The sequence below is a fragment of the Schistocerca nitens genome, chromosome 10, assembly GCF_023898315.1.
Source record: "Schistocerca nitens isolate TAMUIC-IGC-003100 chromosome 10, iqSchNite1.1, whole genome shotgun sequence".
Taxonomy (NCBI): domain Eukaryota; kingdom Metazoa; phylum Arthropoda; class Insecta; order Orthoptera; family Acrididae; genus Schistocerca; species Schistocerca nitens.
The window spans coordinates 160,611,648-160,631,192 of record NC_064623.1 but is presented as its reverse complement, the minus strand read 5'-3'; the positions used below and the strand labels follow the sequence as shown (position 1 = coordinate 160,631,192).

Sequence of the window (19,545 nt, the reverse complement as noted above, 5' to 3'; positions counted from 1 at the left end):
AGCAGTTTTAGAAAAAAAACTTGTAGGTAAAATTGTTATTTCATTTTTTAGTTATCTCTTATTAGTTAGCCTGAGTAGTAGATACTCCGTCTCCTGTTTTGTCTGCAGTGGCCGATTTTTTTGCTGTCGAGTGCACACTAATTCCCGTGTCCCTTGCTGGTGATGCCTGCATTTGCTTTCCCTGAAGGTTCTCATCATGATATGATTTGTGAAACATGATGTAAGATTCAATGATCAAGGAGAAAATGTTTTTATCAACTCATTTTCATGGCTCTCTGTCGATAAATGATCCTCCACTTGAGGTTTTGGAAGAAGCAAATTTTGTTCCTTTTGCAGACAATGCAAGTATGCTTATAAAAATAATATTGGTTCCACTACTGAAAAGGAAGCTACTGAAATATTCGAAAACGTCACCTGACGGTTCAAGGCAAATGGACTGTCGCTGAATTTTGACAAGATTCGGTACTTACAGTTCAGTATTTCTTGCAGAACCCCATAATCGATAAAAACAAATTATTCAAACAATGAAATTCAAGTACTAGAGATTGTTAGACCCTTGGAACTGCAGACAGATCACGACCGTAACAGGAAAAATCCGTCGCCTGAAATTAATTATATGTCTCAGTTCAGCTGTCAACAGTATGCATGAACACTCCTTAATATAATCAAAAAATGAGAAAAAACCTATTTCATTCTGTATAATGCCGTTCACTAATGAGTCATGGAATCATTCTGTGGAGAAAGTAAATTTACAAGCATAGTATTTTCAAAACACAGAAGTGTGTAGTAAGAGTTGTGTCTGGTGTTAGTTCTAGATCTCTTAATATTCTAGGTCTCTTAAGGAAACTAAGTATTTTCGCAACTGCGTAACAATATAAATGCCCTTTTTTTAAAAAATAGTGAAAAGCGTGGATGTAGCAGTATAAGCAAACACATGGTCTACAAGGATATCAAGGAGTTAACATTAGTACAGAAAGGAGTCGCATGTATGGATACACACGAATGCAACATGGATAATGTATTGAGTTTAAGAGATAGCAACTTCTCCTTCTAGAGTGAAGATTATCTTAACAGAAACTCCGTATGATGTTTCATTTTATTTTACAATTAGCAGTGTAATACATAACTCTTTAGCAGTTTCAAATCATTTCAATGTATTATTCTTAAACTACATAAAATATCTTTTTTTTTACTTCTTTCCACATCATCCTAGAGAATGCATGGGATTCATGGAATATGACAAATGTAATGTAGTGGTTTACTGTTGTTCTCTCACTAGAAGAGTTGAGGTGCAAAGAAATACTTTGGATATTTCAAGCTACAAGCTTTTATTCCCACTTTCAAAACATATAAATACAATAAAATTACAGAGTATGTAACAAAACAATATTCTTTAACAACAGATGAATTCTATTCTTTCCATTTATACTCGAGTAATATAGTTTGTGCTTTCTTTTTGTGAAATAGATATTATATACACATTATAAATGTAGGTAAGGACATGCAGATTTCACACTGTCTTACACATTAACAACATGAATTAATAATGCATAAAGGTCTATGTATTTCCAGAGTTTTGAGGTTGTTAGGGAGAGAGTACAAACGGCACACAATGTACAGCATGACACATATATCACAGACTTTGCAACATTACAACATTTATAATGTTCCTGGAATGTTATTTAAGGTTAGACTTAGGAAGCAGAAAATATAATCATTGCACTTTGTAAATGATCGAAAGAAATATAAATATTTTGCTTCGAAGTTATTCTTTCCTGACAATTTATATCATAGTATCAGCACAGCTAAGTTCTGTTATGCTGGTATTTCGCTTTTGCACAGCATGTCTGCTACAAGTATTCATTGATTTCTTTTAGCATCACCATAATTTAATTGAAATGTGCAAACAGTGATTACCATTTTTTATCAAACTTGACATAATTGCTTTTTTGCAGAAATTTCAGTGATCTAAGATAACTTTTCAATAATTTTCTGGACAGTGCTGGTCATATAGCTTAGCTAAGGAAGGCGTTTGGGGTTTCCTCTGAATGATGCAAGTTATAGGCAACTCTTTAGAGATACAAATTCGAACAAGACGAATTACATAGAAACGAATGAGGACAATAAGATGTGATGAAGGCCATATATGACAAGAACTCACTAAAATAGTCAATGTTGTATGCAGTCATGTCTGTGTTAATGAATTATTTCAAAAAAGGACCATTATGTTGTGGTTATAGTCAGTGTGAAAATTGAAGACTTAATCTTAATGGGAGTAAATTTTTGAGAAGCCATTATTGTAACAGCCTGTCTTTGTCAAAATTATTATTAATAAGTAGGTACATTTCCTGGAGAAAGCTACATTTACCTGTATAAAATTTCTGAAAGTTGCATACACATTGTTCTGATCATGAAGAAGCTTCATTGCCAAAATTATGTAGTAAATATTTTGAAATTTAACAATTGTAAACTGTTACAATCAAAGAGTTTGTTTCTGTGTTGATAGAAAAAAGAGAAAGAAAACTAACAATTTTGTATTCACATAAAAAATGAAAATAATATAGTGAATATTTAGTTTCTGTGATGTAGAGTCCGCCAGATCAGTGATCATTATCTTCATGAAACACGCAAAGAAATTTTGAAACATATAAAGTATGCATAAAAATGCAAATGAAGGCAGGTGAAGGTTGTTTTCTTTACCTCATAGTTTCTTCTTGTAGTATATAAGCACTTTAGCATAGTTATTATTTCAGAAATTTGTTATTTACTGCAGTATAACAGTCATGGTACAATATGAAGATATGTCTATAACGTAACCCTGAACTTCGTGCATTCTATGAATGTGGTCCTTGTGGAAAGAAATTCATAAGCCGGGCAGGTTATGAGGCTAAACATTGCTTTCGAATTTCACGTCTCATGCAGGTACTATACAATAAAAAAAGATCGAGAATAGTAGAAATAGTGATTTCCACAACAAAGTACACTCATTAGATGAGAAACAGGGAGAACCGTCTTGAGTATCTTTAGTTGCCAACATGGAGTTACTGTTATGACATCACTCTCATCACAATTTTCATTTCCTGACCATCCTTATAGCTTCTATCTGATATTGATCAGGAACTTGACATTAGAGTGTAGTACTCACATAATTACTACACTTAAATAGGCATCAGAGTACACTTCGTGCAGTATAAAATAAACTAAATTATTGTGTGCCATCACAGCCACAGTAATAAACAAAATAGAGGACTACATGAACAACAGTTAACTTCTTTTGTACATTTTTAAGGAATTATAAACAAGCAACTTATCCAGTTTGGATGACACCTCACTGTAAGTAATTTGTCATATTCTGCCATAAGTATACATCATTTAGAAGAAAATGTATTATAAGTGAGATGTGTATGTTTGTTGCTACTAACATTTCAAGCAACACAAACCAGTGGGTATTCTGAAGCTCCTATGACAATTAATTTAATCATTGCCAGAGGTACATGTTGTGGGTGGATATTGTTATAACTTGTTCCCAGCAGTGACACTTGACATCGACACTTGCTATATTTGTAGGTCAGAATTTCTCCTTGTTACACGAACATATCTGGGGTGGGTGGGGCCACAGGTTTTTGTGATGTCCTGTACAGAAGTGGATAGATTATAGACGGCGCAGTGGACTTTTTTAGTCTCCCTCCAGACCACTTTGTTGTATGTTCAAGTAAGGATTGAGCCAGTTTGAGAATTGTGACATGTGATTTCCTTCAGTCAGTGTAGGAGAAATCATGAAACTGAGTTTTAATCTCACTATTCAGTTAAACAGCCACTGATAAATTCATCCACTGGGAGGGGAGGGATGGGAGACAAGAGGCAAGTATTGACTTCAAGCTAGTAGCACATATCTCACATATCTTCTTAAGACACAGAGGTTTACAATCTGATTTTGGAGCACAATTTTCATTCTCAGTGAGACATTATAATCCCATCAACGATAAGACCATTAGAGACATAACATAAGTTCGCATTGGGAGAAGAATAGGGTAGGAAGTATTTCATGCCCTCTTCTAAGGAACGCTCTCAGCATTTGTCATAAGTGATAGAAAATCACAGAGAACCCAGATGTGGATAGCTAGATGGGAATTAGAACCTGAGTCTTCCAAAATACGAGTACAGTGTGTGCATGTGACTACGAGAGAGTGAGTGAGTGAGTGAGTGAGTGAGTGAGTGAGAGAGAGAGAGAGCGAGAGAAGATAACAGAATAATCAGCTGCCTGTTGAGGGAGAAACGAAAAGGCATCATACCATAGAATTGTGGATGAACCTTGGGCTAAGCTGAAGCTTAGAGGACACTCAGTTGCTGTGCTCATTTTGTACTTGGAGTTGCATACAGTAATATTTTGTTTTTACTCTCCACCAGTTCGTACCACCACACTTGTGCTGCTGCTGCAGCACTAGACGACCCTCTTGATGTAGGTGGAGACCTCCTTGTGAGGCTCGGCGGGCGTGAAGACGACCTCCCCGTCTCGCTTGTACTGGGCGTACGGCATGGAGAAGACGCACTCGAAGCCGAGGCGGCCGACCGCGCGGGCCGAGTAGTGGCTGGTGCAGTCGACGCGCACCAGGGGGATGCCCCGCTGCTTGGCCAGCTCACTGGAAAAGAACCAGACCGGCGGCCGCACGCGTTAGTACATTACCAGCAGGCCTCTCATCAGTTCTCAGTTCTCCTGGACTTCCTCACTTGAATTTTGGTCAATTGTTTGACCGAAGCAAACACAAAAGTCCCTAGAAATTAGGCATTTCATTTTTGTAAGAATTTCCAGAGGTAGACGAAAAGTAATCAATGGGAAAAGGGGGCTCTCAAACTGACCAGCGTGAGGTCTAGTTTTGCAAAGAAAGATTTAATGGCTTAACAGTTCCATGGAGAAGAAATAAAAACTTTGAGGTTCGTCGATGACATTGTAATTCTGTCAGAGACAGCAAAGGACCTGGAACAGCAGTTGAACGGAATGGACAGTGTCTTGAATGGAGGATATAAGATGAACATCAACAAAAGCAAAACGAGGATTATGCAGTGTAGTCGAATTAAGTCGGGTGATGCTGAGCGAATTAGATTAGGAAATGAGACACTTAAAGTAGTAAAGGAGTTTTGCTATTTGGTGAGCAAAATAACTGATGATGGTCGAAGTAGAGAGGGTATAAAATGTAGACTGGCAATGGCAAGGAAAGCGTTTCTGAAGAAGAGAAATTTGTTAATATCGAGTATAGATTTAAGTGTCAGGAAGTCGTTCTGAAAGTATTTGTATGTAGCCATGTATGGAAGTGAAACGCGGACGATAAATGGTTTAGACAAGAAGAGAATAGAAGCTTTCGAAATGTGGTGCTACAGAAGAATGCTGAAGATTAGATGCGTAGATCACATAACTAATGGGGAGGTATTGAGTAGAATTGGGGAGAAGAGGAGTTTGTGGCACAACTTGACTAGAAGAAGGGATCGGTTGGTAGGCATCAAGGGATCACCAATTTAGTACTAGAGGGCAGCGTGGAGGGTAAAAATTGTAGAGGGAGACCAAGAGATGAATACACTAAGCAGATTCAGAAGCATGTAGACTGCAGTAGGTACTGGGAGATGAAGAAGCTTGTACAAGATAGAGTAGCATGGAGAGCTGCATCAAACCAGTCTCAGGACTGAAGACCACAACAACAACAACAGTTCTAACGGCTTAAGGGGAGGGGGGGCTTTCATGAAGTTCACCAAAAATGTCAATTTTCAATTTATATATTAGGATGTATATGGTGTCTGTTCGTTTGGACATGCCCGACAGTTGAAAATTTGTGCTGGACCAGGATTCCCCATTGCTTTCAACTGGTGCGTGCTTGCAGCCAATGTCTGTAATTCCTTTGTGTCTTATATTTCCGGTTATTTTTTATTTATTATTATAAGTCTAGGAGAATAAGGACGTTCCAATGATGGAATCGCATCCGAAGTCCATAAAAAACAACTAAATGTGGAGGCGACCTTCCTGCCACGCCCAATTTGTGAAGTTCGATGATCAACAATTCCGTGGATTATTTTCAAGCCGACTTCCGCGAGAGACATGTAGAAGGCTGTGCTACATATATTCTTTGACTTTACAGATCACCTGTGACTCTGTTCCTTATCTTAAAAACAGTAAAAAACCAGCTGGAGACAAGAAACTCAGAAAGAACGCACTCCTGAAGTGTATTATGTCAAGGCTGTCACACAGAACCTATCCAGTGTAAGTGACACGAGAAGTGCAGTATGAGCTACATATTTCGACATGGTATCAACAGATAAAACATCCCATTCGTCATCGGTGCTACGTTAGCTGGTGTACACAACTACTCTATATTCAAAGGGAGAGGCTTCCAAATTGTATTTTGGATGTTGTCAAGTCCACTTAGAGGTTTATAGCCGGCTTTGAAGTTCTAAAATGGTGTGTTCAAACAAAACGCAGAATCCAAATGAGTGTCTAAATTCAGTCACATGGAAACGACGCCATAAAACCATATTTTCATATGCTACAGTTGTCGGAATTGTAACTTATGATGCAGTTCTTGTATTTAATGACGGTAACGTTGTGAGGATGGAAGTATTAGAGAGAACTGACATTCAAACAACCTATTTCACTCAAGACAGATTTACAGCACCTCTCTGCAGCTGAAAAGTCAGTTGAAGATCTGATAAAGGAAACAAGGTAAACAACTAGAAACCAGAAAAGAACTGTTGAAGGGAAAAAGAACCCTGAGGGAGTTCTGTATAGGCGAAATATGAAAAAAAATCGTTATGCTGATCTTTAAATCGCATTTCCTGCAAATTATGGTGTTCAAATTGTATGTACCTTTCTCTCAGAATCTATGAAGACTAGAATTATGAAATTTTGTATAGTTATTTCTATAGATAAAAAAAAAGTAGTCTCAAGAGTAAATTTTGCAATCCTGCGTGTAAGCTGAGAAAGTACTTGGAATTTTGCTTGAATTTTATATTATACTTATAGAATTATAATTAAAAATATTAACATTCTCCTACTTGATGTTTTCAAAAAACCTCATGAGAGAAGTTTACTAATGCAAAGAGATGAAACAGAAGATATTTTGTAGTAACTTCTTGAATAGTTTCTGAGAAAAAGATACATACACTTTTGAGAATAAAATTTTTAAATTACATAAAAATGTCAAATATATACTCCAAGAAACTCTACAGTAAATGTGCTAATTTAATGTGAAGCATGGAAAAATTTCATTGTTGCGTCTTGAAAATGATGAGTTTGGTACATCTTTTACATGATGTCTATTTTTCATCAACGCCCCCCCCCCCCCCCCCCATTAATGAGGTGACACCACCGATCTGTCAGAAATTTGAGAAATTGCATGTTTGCAATCATCTGTCCTGTACACATTTGTCCATTATTTTCTGCCAGCTTCTGTCACAGTGGCCATCTTCACGGAAGATTAGGTGAACAAAAACAAACTACCGATGTACACACAAAATAGAACAAGTAACTTATCAAGTTGGTCAAGGCAAACATGTGGAAGTACGATGTACACACAAAATAGAACAAGTAATTTATCAAATTGGTCAAGGTAAACATGTGGAAGTACTTACGTACTTTCCACAGGATACAATGAATACCATGATAGTCATAAGCTGTTTAGAGGATAACATACAACAGGCCATGAACTGCATGCACTGATGGAAATGGGCTGTCAAGCATTGTGGTGGGTGGTTGAAAAAAGTCACATGAAAATCAGAATGAAGAATCACTCGTGAGCTCTCAGGTGCTACCAGAGTACAGCTAGCGTAATAAACGAACGTAGAGGGTTTCAGAAATGACATGCAATGGTCAAGCAACACGAAGCGACACATTTCAGTAGCCAACGGCAAGGGGCGATTGAGATGGTGTAAACAGCAGAGCAACTGGACAGGAGATCATCGAAAATGAATGATAATCCGATGGAAATGTCTGAGTTTAGTGTATGCCTGGACAGGTTTACCTGGCATTGTGTATAGTGCCACCAGTGAAATACTGAGTGGGCGGTGGTACGGGGGTGGAGTAGCTGCCGTGGTTAGGTTGTGGTTCCCTTATTGCGCTTAAGAAAACGCTAATTTCGGAAAGATATGAACAAATTTTACACCTCTGTGTGCTGCGTATAGTGGAGGAACAGTTGGGAGACGACGATTGTATTAGCATGAACATTCTCCCTGTCATAAAGCAGCATTTGTGAGGCAATGGTTTGTGGATCATAACATCTATGAAATGGAGTGGCTTGCCCAGATTCTCGAGCTGAACCCAACGTGTCACATTTGGGGTGAGCCAGGAGGTAGATTTCGCTCGATATTTGAGCGTCCAACGACACAATCTTCTCTGGTTTCTACAGTCTCTGGTTTCGGTCCTTGAGGAAGGATGGCCTGATATTCCTCCACAGGCATTCAGAGAGCTTAATGAAAGTGCCCCCAGGAGAGCTGATTCCGTCATAAAGCCGATGGACGGACACACCTTACATACTCCAACAATAAACAATAAAACAACAAAGCAACATGAAGGAATTATCAGAAAGGGACGGAAATCGGTAGATGTACGTGTACAGTGAAACAAATTATTACAATGTTGGAAAAATTGGGTTATTTATTCAAAAGAAAGAGCTTCACAAAATTGAGAAGGTTAATAACAGGTTGGTCCACCTGTAACCGTTATGGCATTGACTGATGGAGTTGGTGGATGTCGCCCTAAGGGATATGATACCGAATTTTTTCTCAGTTGGCCTGTTAGATCGTCAAAATCCCACGTTGATTTGAGGGCCCTGCCCGTAATGCTCCAAAGGTTCTCAAATGGTTCAAATGGCTCTGAGCACTATGGGACTTAACTGCTGAGGTCATCAGTCCCCTAGAACTTAGAACTACTTAAAGCTAACTAACCTAAGGACATCACACACATCCATGCCCCAGGCAGGATTCGAACCTGCGACCGTAGTGGTCACGCGGTTCCAGACTGTAGCGCCTAGAACCGCTCGGCCACTCCGGCCGGCTCCAAAGGTTCTCAATTGAGAATAGATCCGGCGACCTTGCTGGCTACAGTAGGATTTGGCAAGCACAAAGACAAGCAGTAGAAGTTCTCGCCGTGTGTGGCGGGCATTATCTTGCTGAAATATAAGACCAGGATGGCTATTCATGATGAGCAACAGCCGTCCGGGATGACCGAGTGGCTCTAGCGCTACAATCTGGGACCGCGTGACCGCTAAGGTCGCAGGTTCGAATCCTGCCTCGGGCATGGATGTATGTGATGTCCTTAGGTTAGTTAGGTTTAAGTAGTTCTAAGTTCTAGGGGACTGATGACCTCAGAAGTTAAGTCCCATAGTGCTCAGAGCCATTTGAACCATTTGTTGATGAGCAACAAAACGGGGCGTCGAGTATCTCGACGTAGCGCTGTGTTGTAAGGGTGTCATGGATGACAGCCAAGGGGGTCCTGCTATGAAAAGAAACGACAGCCCATGGGCGACGCTGTAGGGTTTCATGGTGGGCGACAGATTGGTATCCTACCGGTGTGGGGGAACGTCTACAGACACACCTTAGCTGGTCGCCAGGGGGACTCATCACTGAAGTCAGTTCTGCTCCAGTCAATGAGATTCCAGGCTGAAGACGTGTCTGGAGGCACCCTAGACAGCGAGGAGATACTAACCAAGACTGTTGATATTTTTAAAAATATCCGATGTATCGATACATAAAAGAAACATGTGATATATAGGGTATAAAATAATATATATGATATAAAATATAGACTGGCAATGGCATGGAAAGCGTTTCTGAAGAAGAGAAATTTGTTAATATCGAGTATAGATTTAAGTGCCAGGAAGCCGTTCTGAAAGTATTTGTATGGAGTGTAGCCATGTACGGAAGTGAAACATGGACGATGAACAATTTAGACAAGTAGAGAATAGAAGCTTTCGAAATGTGGTGCTACAGAAGAATGCTGAAGATTAGATGGGTAGATCACATAACTAATGAAGAGCTATTGAACAGAATTGGGGAGAAGAGGGGTTTGTGGCACAACTTGACTAGAAGAAGGGATCGGTTGGTATGACATGTTCTGAGGCATCAAGGGATCACCAATTTAGTACTGGAGGGCAGCGTGGAGGGTAAAAATCGTAGAGGGAGACCAAGAGATGAATACACTAAGCAGATTCAGAAGGATGTAGGCTGCAGTAGGTACTGGGAGATGAAGAGGCTTGCACAGGATAGAGTAGTATGGAGAGCTGCATCAAACCAGTCTCAGGACTGAAGACCACAACAACAACAACAACAACAACAACAACAACAACAAAAGAAACATTCATATCGACTGTCGATAAAGAATATCGATATATGAAAGGAAAAATATCGATCTACTGACCCATGAAAATATTGGATTCACGTTTTAAATACGACGGTTGGAACGTAAACACTGGCAACTATTTATTCACAAGCGATACAAAAGAGTTACATGTTTTCACCTGTTACTGTCCTTCAAAGTAGTCACCAGCGTTGTGTAGAACCCGTTGCCAGTGATGTGGGAGGCGTAGTATACCGTTAGCAGAGCCTGTTCTGTTGATGGTGCGAATGGAGCGGTCTATCGCCCGTCGAATCTCTGGAACAGTTCTGAAGCGATTTCCACGAAGTGGTTCCTTCATTTCCTGAATCAAATCAAAGTCACGAGGACTTAAGTCCGGGGTGTATGGTGGTTGGTACAGTACTTCACAGTCCCATCGGCCGAACAGAGGAGCCACAGCTTGCGCTGTATGCGCCCGCGCATTGTCGTGCAAAATGATGGGTGGGCTGCGCAGAAAGTGTCACCGCTTCTTTCGTAAAGCTGGTCGCAGGTGATCCTCCAAAAACGAACAGTAATACTGTGCATTGACGGTCTTCCGTGGAGGAACGCAATGCGTTAGGATAACAGCGTCACAGTCGCACACGAGAATCACTACAACTTTAGACCGCTCCATTCCCACCATCAACAAAACAGGCTCTGTTAACGGTATGTTACGCTTTCCACATCGCTGGGAACTGATTATGCACAATGCTGGTGACTACTTTGAAGCATAGTAACAGGTGCAAACTGTACCTCTTTTGTGTCGGTTGTGAATAAATAGTTGCCACTATTTAGGTTCCAATCCTCGTATATTGCGTGTTTTAAAGCTGTATATTTAAGTATTGATCTACGAGGGCAGTTCAATAAGTAATGCAACACATTTTTTTTTCTGAAACAGGGGTTGTTTTATTCAGCATTGAAATACACCAGGATATTCCCCAATCCTTTAGCTACACAACACTATTTTTCAACGTAATCTCCATTCAATGCTACGGCCTTACGCCACCTTGAAATGAGGGCCTGTATGCCTGCACGGTACCATTCCACTGGTCGATGTCGGAGCCAACGTCGTACTGTATCAATAACTTCTTCATCATCCGCGTAGTGCGTCCCACGGATTGCGTCCTTCATTGGGCCAAACATATGGAAATCCGACGGTGCGAGATCAGGGCTGTAGGGTGCATGAGGAAGAACAGTCCACTGAAGTTTTGTGAGCTCCTCTCGGGTGCGAAGACTTGTGTGAGGTCTTGCGTTGTCATGAAGAAGGAGAAGTTTGTTCTCATTTTTGTGCCTACGAACACGCTGAAGTCGTTTCTTCAATTTCTGAACAGTTGCACAATGCACTTCAGAGTTGATCGTTTGACCATGGGGAAGGACATCGAACATAATAACCCCTTCAGCGTCCCAGAAGACTGTAACCATGACTTTACCGGCTGAGGGTATGGCTTTAAACTTTTTCTTGGAAGGGGAGTGGGTGTGGCGCCACTCCATTGATTGCCGTTTTGTTTCAGGTTCGAAGTGATGAACCCATGTTTCATCGCCTGTAACAATCTTTGACAAGAAATTGTCACCCTCAGCCACATGACGAGCAAGCAATTCCGCACAGATGGTTCTCCTTTGCTCTTTATGGTGTTCGGTTAGACAACGAGGGACCCAGCGGGAACAAACCTTTGAATATCCCAACTGGTGAACAATTGTGACACCACTACCAACAGAGATGTCAAGTTGAGCACTGAGTTGTTTGATGGTGATCCGTCGATCATCTCGAACGAGTGTGTTCGCACGCTCCGCCATTGCAGGAGTCACAGCTGTGCACGGCCGGCCCGCACGCGGGAGATCAGTCTTGCTTGACCTTGTGGCGATGATGACACACGCTTTGCCCAACGACTCACCGTGCTTTTGTCCACTGCCAGATCACCGTAGACATTCTGCAAGCGCCTATGAATATCTGAGATGCCCTGGTTTTCCGCCAAAAGAAACTCGATCACTGCCCGTTGTTTGCAACGCACATCCGTTACAGACGCCATTTTAACAGCTCCGTACAGGGCTGCCACCTGTCGGAAGTCAATGAAACTATACGAGACGAAGCGGGAATGTTTGAAAATATTCCACAAGAAATTTCCGGTTTTTTCAACCAAAATTGGCCGAGAAAAAAAAATGTGTTGCATTACTTATTGAACTGCCCTCGTATTATTAGATATTCTGCACATCAACAAACAACTAGCCAGCCTATCTCCCTTATAGCAAGAATTGAGAGGCAAACGTTCACGCTTGGCGATAACCACTTTGCTAACAATGGTAACTGTACGTAAGCGGTACATCAAAAAGTGTTCGATGGGTCTGTAGCTCGGTTTCGTCACATATCGAACACTTCATGGCGACTTCCCTGTTTTTCATTTCTGCCAACGCCAGCGACCTAACAGATGTAGTGTCAAAACTGCGTGGTGAAGCTGAACGTTGTAGTTTCTGTTGGTAGTGCCCAGCGACGATTGTGTCAGCATTTCCTCTCACATGTGTCCGCCCATCGTAACCGCCAGCCTTGTCATTCAGATTTTTGTTCATCATTTTCTGCAATAATATTGTCCTCAAGAACATCGCCCCTGTAAAGACAATATTATGGAAATGGAAGAGGAGGTAGATGAAGATGAAATGGGAGATACGATACTGCGTGAAGAGTTTGACACAGCACTGAAAGACCTGAGTCGAAACAAGGCCCCGGGAGTGGACAACATTCCATTAGAACTACTGACGGCCTTGGGAGAGCCAGTCCTGACAAAACTCTACCATCTGGTGAGCAAGATGTATGAGACAGGTGAAATACCCTCAGACTTCAAGAAGAATATAATAATTCCAATCCCAAAGAAAGCAGGTGTTGACAGATGTGAAAATTACCGAACTATCAGTTTAATAAGTCACAGATGCAAAATACTAACGCGAATTCTTTACAGAGGAATGGAAAAACTGGTAGAAGCCGACCTCAGTTTGGATTCCGTAGAATTGTTGGAACACATGAGGCAATACTGACCCTACAACTTATCTTAGAAAATAGATTAAGGAAAGGCAAACCTACGTTTCTAGCATTTGTAGACTTAGAGAAGCTTTTGACAATGTTGAGTGGAATACTCTCTTTCAAATTCTAAAGGTGGCAGGGGTAAAATACAGGGAGCGAAAGGCTATTTACAATTTGTACAGAAAACAGATGGCAGTTATAAGAGTCGAGGGACATGAAAGGGAAGCAGTGGTTGGGAAGGGAGTGAGACAGGGTTGTAGCCTCTCCCCGATGTCATTCAATCTATATATTGAGCAAGTAATAAAGGAAACAAAAGAAAAGTTCGGGGTAGGTATTAAAATCCATGGAGAAGAAATAAAAACTTTGACGTTCACCGATGACATTGTAATTCTGTCAGAGACAGGAAAGGACTTGGAAGAGCAGTTGAACGGAACGGACACTGTCTTGAAAGGAGGGTATAAGATGAACATCAACAAAAGCAAAACAAGGATAATGGAATGTAGTCGAATTAAGTTGGGTGATACTGAGGGAATTAGATTAGGAAATGAAACACTTAAAGTAGTATAGGCGTTTTGCTGTTTGGGGAGCAAAATAACTGATGATGGTCGAAGTAGAGAGGATACAAAATGTAGACTTGCAATGGCAAGGAAAGCGTTTCGGAAGAAGAGAAATTTGTTAACATCGAGTATAGATTTAAGTGTCAGGAAGTCGTTCTGAAAGTATTTGTGTGGAGTGTAGCCATGTATGGAAGTGAAACATGGACGAGAAATAGTTTAGACAAGAAAGGAATAGAAGCTTTCGAAATGTGGTGCTACAGAAGAATGCTGAAGATTAGATGCATAGGTCACATAACTAATGAGGAGGTATTGAATGGAATTGGCGAGAAGAGGAGTTTGTGGCACAACTTGACCGGAAGAGGGGTTCGGTTTGTAGGACATGTTCTGATGCATCAAGGTATCACCAATATAGTACTGGAGGGCAGCGTGGAGGGCAAAAATCGTACAGGGAGACCAAGAGATGAATGCACTAAGCAGATTCAGAAGGATGTGGGCTCCAGTAGGTACTGGGATATGAAGAAGCTTGCACAGGATAGAGTAGCATGGGGAGCTGCATCAAACCAGTCTCAGGACTGAAGACCACAACAACAACAACATTTTCAGCAACTGTTTTTGAAGAATGTCGATGTGAAGAAGCATCACACTAGTTGCGTTTAAGTTTATTTCCTAACACCGTTTCACGCAGTGAAAGTAAAATTATGTTCTACTAGAATTTCAAAACAACAACGTCAAATAGGTACCGAAAATTGTGATAAAAAAATGTAAAATAAAAATATCGGCACCCGATGTTGGCATTTTAATAGTGATATATCGATATATCGGACGAAGGAATACCGTCGATATACATCAACGTCTTTCAGAAAAAAAATATCTTTACTTCGATATTCTATCAACAGCCCCAATACTAACATGACTGTCGTCCGCCGTACGGTGCAAGAACCGAGAGCGATGGAGTGAGATGGCACTTCGTTTGATAGCAGGACCCTTTGGTAGTCGTCCGTGGCACCCTGACAGCACGTCGACGATATTATAATCACCGTTTCGTTGCCCTTTATAGCAAGCCATCCTGGGATTACATATGAACAAGATAACGCCTGCCGACACATGGCGAGAGCCTCTACTTGCTTGTCTTCAGTGCATGCCAAACCCTACTTTGACCAGAAAGTTCACCGAATCTCTTCCCAATTGAGAACTTGGGAGCGTTATGGGCAGGGTCCTCCAACCTCCTCGGGAATTTTGACGATGCAACGCCACAGGTGGACATCCAACAACTGTATCAATTAATGCCATGCCGAATCAGTGCTTGCGTAAGGGCCAGGGGTGGACCGACGCATTATTGACTTGCTCAGGTTGTGAAGTTAAAAAATGTTTGTGAAACCTTGTGGGACTTAACTGCTAAGGTCATCAGTTCCTAGACTTACACACTACTTAACCTAAATTATCCTAAGGACAAACACACACACCCATGCCCGAGGGAGGACTCGAACCTCCGCCGGGACCAGCCGCACATTTCATGACTGCAGCGCCCTAGACTGCTCGGCTAATCCCGCGCGGTTTGTGAAGTTCTTTCTTCTGTATAAATCACGCAGTTTTTGTGTAATCGTAACCATTTATTTGTCTGACCTGCGTTTCTCCTGGTGTACACAATTTTCAAACAACTTACAGGAATTCAGCCAGGAAATATTTACAGTGAGCGAAGATATTTCGGCCGGAGTACACCCCGCCATTTTCAAGGCACGAATAGCAATGGACAGGCGACGCACAAACAAATTTGAAACCTCGGGTCTTCGAGTAATTCAGAAGAGGTAACACACACACAGTGAAAACTAGTGCACCAAAGTCACAGGTATCGATAGTGAAAGACTACGAACTAGCAGGTGAGGTAACATTGACTCTGTCCCTCTGTTTTTTTGACAAGATAGAGAGCAGGACTCGAAGCAGAGTTTAAACAAAACTTTCCATCCCTGTTTACATGGTTGCTCGCTAATTTAATTTCAACAGCTACGTTAACCCTTTCGTGAGCCGTGGGAAACATGCTTCCCACTACAATGAACTCGCTCCTAGTCCCGTGGGATTCACAGTTCCCACCTCTGTACGGTGCTACCACCTAGTGAACAGTATAGGGTACTACTTCCAATCGAAAGTTCCCGCCGTTTTTGCTGTACCTTCGCACAGAGGCATTGTGTAGCTGAGTGTTTCTCTGTAGAGGAGCCTTTTAGTGCTGTTTGCGTGACATTTTGCGATTTTTTCCTTAAAGCTATAGTATAAGGTACATACTTTTGATTTACCAAAATTTATGAAGGAGCACGTAAAATCGGAACGAGGAGGATTCCAGTTTGAAACAAAAGACGCTATTTCTGCAGTAAAATGGATGGATAACCGTCCAGTCACTTTCCTGTCCTCAATTCATGACCCATGAGAAACAGCCACAGTGAAAAGGAAAAACAAGGATGGTACTAGTACAGAGATTTCTTGTCCTGAAGTTGTGGCAGAATATAACAAAATAATGGATGGTGTCGATAAGTTGATCAATTACGAGAAAGGTATGCTATTGGCAGACGTTCTGTAAAATGGTGGCACAGAATATTTTATTTCCTGGTGGACGTTGCTGCAGTGAACAGTTTTATCCTGTGAAAAATTAGTAAAAGAGAAAGTGGACAGCACGATCAGCTCACATACAGGATCCATCTAGCCAGACAATTGATCGCTGGCTTCTCATTCCAGAAAAGGCGCGGACAAAAACCTGTCTTTCTGGCAAAAAGGGGTAAAGTACCTGAAGATTTTCGTCATGTGGCTGTAGGGGAGCATCAACCCATTTTATGAGAAACATACTGGACGTGCCGCCATTGTAGTACCAAAGCTGCGGAAAAGAGCACTCGCTGTGTTTGTACATATTGTCAAATACCACTTTGCATAGACCCATGTTTCAGAAAATTTCATGGCAAGTAATTGTGAACAATCATTGTAACAAGAGAAGTAAATTTATCAAATAAATATGACATATATTGAAAAAGTTGTTTTTGTCATTTAACTCCAAGGAAGGGCAGTGGGAAGAATACTTCCCACCTTGTTGTGCGACCTCACTTTCACAGTTGGAGCAAATTTGATATTCTGTATGCTAAATATACCTATCTGTTAACTACTATCTGCTCTCCATTCATTAAAAAAAAAGCTGCTCAATAATTTTGCCCACGAAAGGGTTAATAGCACTGTCCCAAAAGCTGGACGTGCATGCTCGGTATTGTTATATACGAGGGTGATTAGGAAACTAAGGAAAGATCTGTCGTGAAATGGAAACCACAGTGAAAATTCGATGAAGTTTTGCACAGGTGTGTTGGGCAGTGCCTCTGGTATGCCCGTCGATCGCGTTTCGTCGTTCTTTTTAGTTCTGAGCACACAGGGAGCACATAAAGATACCTAGAACAATAGTGTCTCCCGCCAAGTACGAGCGCCTGGTGAGAAACTTCGCCTGAACATATGCAGCCAACATTACATAATTGTCGTGCGTTTTATTCTTCAAGACAATTCTCAACCGCATTGTGCAGGGGCAATGAAGATGATCTTGAATCGTTTTCAATTGGAAATGTTTGATAACACACAATGCAGCCCGTAATTGTCTCCCTCTGAGTTCCATCTCTGCTCCCATGAACCGTTGGCTATGAGGGCAAGATTTTGGCACGGACAACGAGCTGTAGGCCAGCGTAGAGAATTGGTGGAAAGCACTGGCGGTTGCGATCTATGACGAGGATATTGGAAAGCTGGTGCACCGCTACGACAAACGTCTAAGTCGGATCGGCGACTATCGAGATAAGTAGCAGGAAGTTGTAGCTAACTGTAGCAAATAAAACAGTTTTGATTTTCACCGAGGTTTCGATTTCGCTTCTTATCGTTCCTTAATTTCGGAATGGCCCTCATAACATAAGGTGATCAGTATACAATAGCAGAACTTCTTAGCTGCTGTAATCGTGTGTGCCGTTTATGCTCAGCACATCGGTCCTCCACGGTTCTGATAGTCCGACCAATGTATGCCATGCTGCAGCTACAAGGAATGCGATATACACCCGCCTTACGCTAACCAAGACCATCCTTAACAGAACCAGAAGCACTCTAATCTTAGATGATAATACTGAGTAGCCACCGAAGTCTACTACCTTTTAGCCTTACGCAGGAAGCACTTTCAACAAGATCGGTCGTATATGACGGAAATACGATGTGAAATGTTCTTTCTGACCTTCTTTTAAAAGTAGAGTGCTAAGAAACAAGGTTTTAAATTTGCTTGTACATCGCCTGTCCGTTGCAGTTTGTCCCCTGAAAATGGCGGGGTTTATTCTACATCTACATCTACACACATACTCCGCAATCCACCGTACGGTGCGTGGCGGAGGATAACTCGTACCACAACTAGCATCTTCTCTCCCTGTTCCACTCCCAAACAGAACGAGGGGAAAATGACTGCCTATATGCCTCTGTACGAGCCCTAATCTCTCTTATCTTATCTTTGTGGTCTCCGCGAAATGTAAGTTGGCGGCAGTAAAATTGTACTGGAGTCAGCCTCAAATGCTGGTTCTCTAAATTTCCTCAGTAGCGATTCACGAAAAGAACGCCTCCTTTCCTCTAGAGACTCCCACCCGATTTCCTGAAGCATTTCCGTAACACTCGCGTGATGATCAAACCTACCAGTAACAAATCTAGCAGCCCGCCTCTGAATTGCTTCTATGTCCGCCCTCAATCCGACCTGATAGGGATCCCAAACGCTCGAGCGTACATTCTACCAATGAACAGAAGACGACTATCCACCTTCCCCACAACTGCCATTACATGCTTGTCCCACTTCATATCGCTCTGCGATGTTACGCCCAAATAGTTAATGGACGTGACTGTGTCAAGCACTACACTACTAATGGAGTATTCAGACATTACAGGGTTCTTTTTACTATTCATCTGCATTAATTTACATTTATCTGTATTTAGAGTTAGCTGCCATTCTTTACACCAACCACAAATCCTGTCCAAGTCATCTTGTATCCTCCTACAGTCACTCAACGACGACACCTTCCCGTACACTACAGCATCATCAGCAAACAGCCGCACATTGCTATCCACCCTATCCAAAAGATCATTTATGTAGATAGAAAACAACAGCGGACCTACCACACTTCCCTGGGGCACTCCAGATGATACCCTCACCTCCGATGAACACTCATCATCGAGGACAGCGTACTCCCGCCGAAATATCGGCGGTCGCTGCAAATATGACCTGGATGAATTCCCGTAAGTTGTTTGGAAATTTATTTGCGCGTACACGTCACATCCGCCGTATTCCGTCTCACTCGTACGATCACGTCGTGGTGCGTCGTTCTTTTTGTCTCACAAGGGAACCCCCCCCCCCCCCCATCACACCCCCCTCAGATTTAGTTAGAAGTTGGCACAGTGGGTAGGCCTTGAAAAACTGAACACAGATCAATCGAGAAAACAGGAAGAAGTTGTATGGAATTATGAAAAAATAAGCAAAATATACGAACTGAGTAGTCAATGCGCAAGATATACAATATCAAGGATAGTCTGAGCTCAGGAGCACTGTGATACCGTGGTTAGCGCGAGCAGCTGTGGAACGAGAGGTCATTGGT

The 19,545-nt window shown here is 41.6% G+C and overlaps 1 protein-coding gene across 3 annotated transcripts in view; it reads right to left on the bottom strand.

The window, feature by feature from the left end:
- Window positions 1-1,322: 1,322 nt before the first annotated feature.
- LOC126210223 (arylalkylamine N-acetyltransferase 1-like) overlaps window positions 1,323-19,545 on the bottom strand; it is a 269,395-nt gene continuing 251,172 nt past the window's right edge. For all 3 annotated transcript variants that reach the window (XM_049939406.1, XM_049939407.1, XM_049939405.1), the window contains exon 4: window positions 1,323-4,640. In XM_049939406.1, coding sequence (XP_049795363.1) covers window positions 4,442-4,640 — 199 coding nt within the window. In that variant the 3' untranslated portion in view covers window positions 1,323-4,441. The remainder of the gene's footprint in view (window positions 4,641-19,545) is intronic.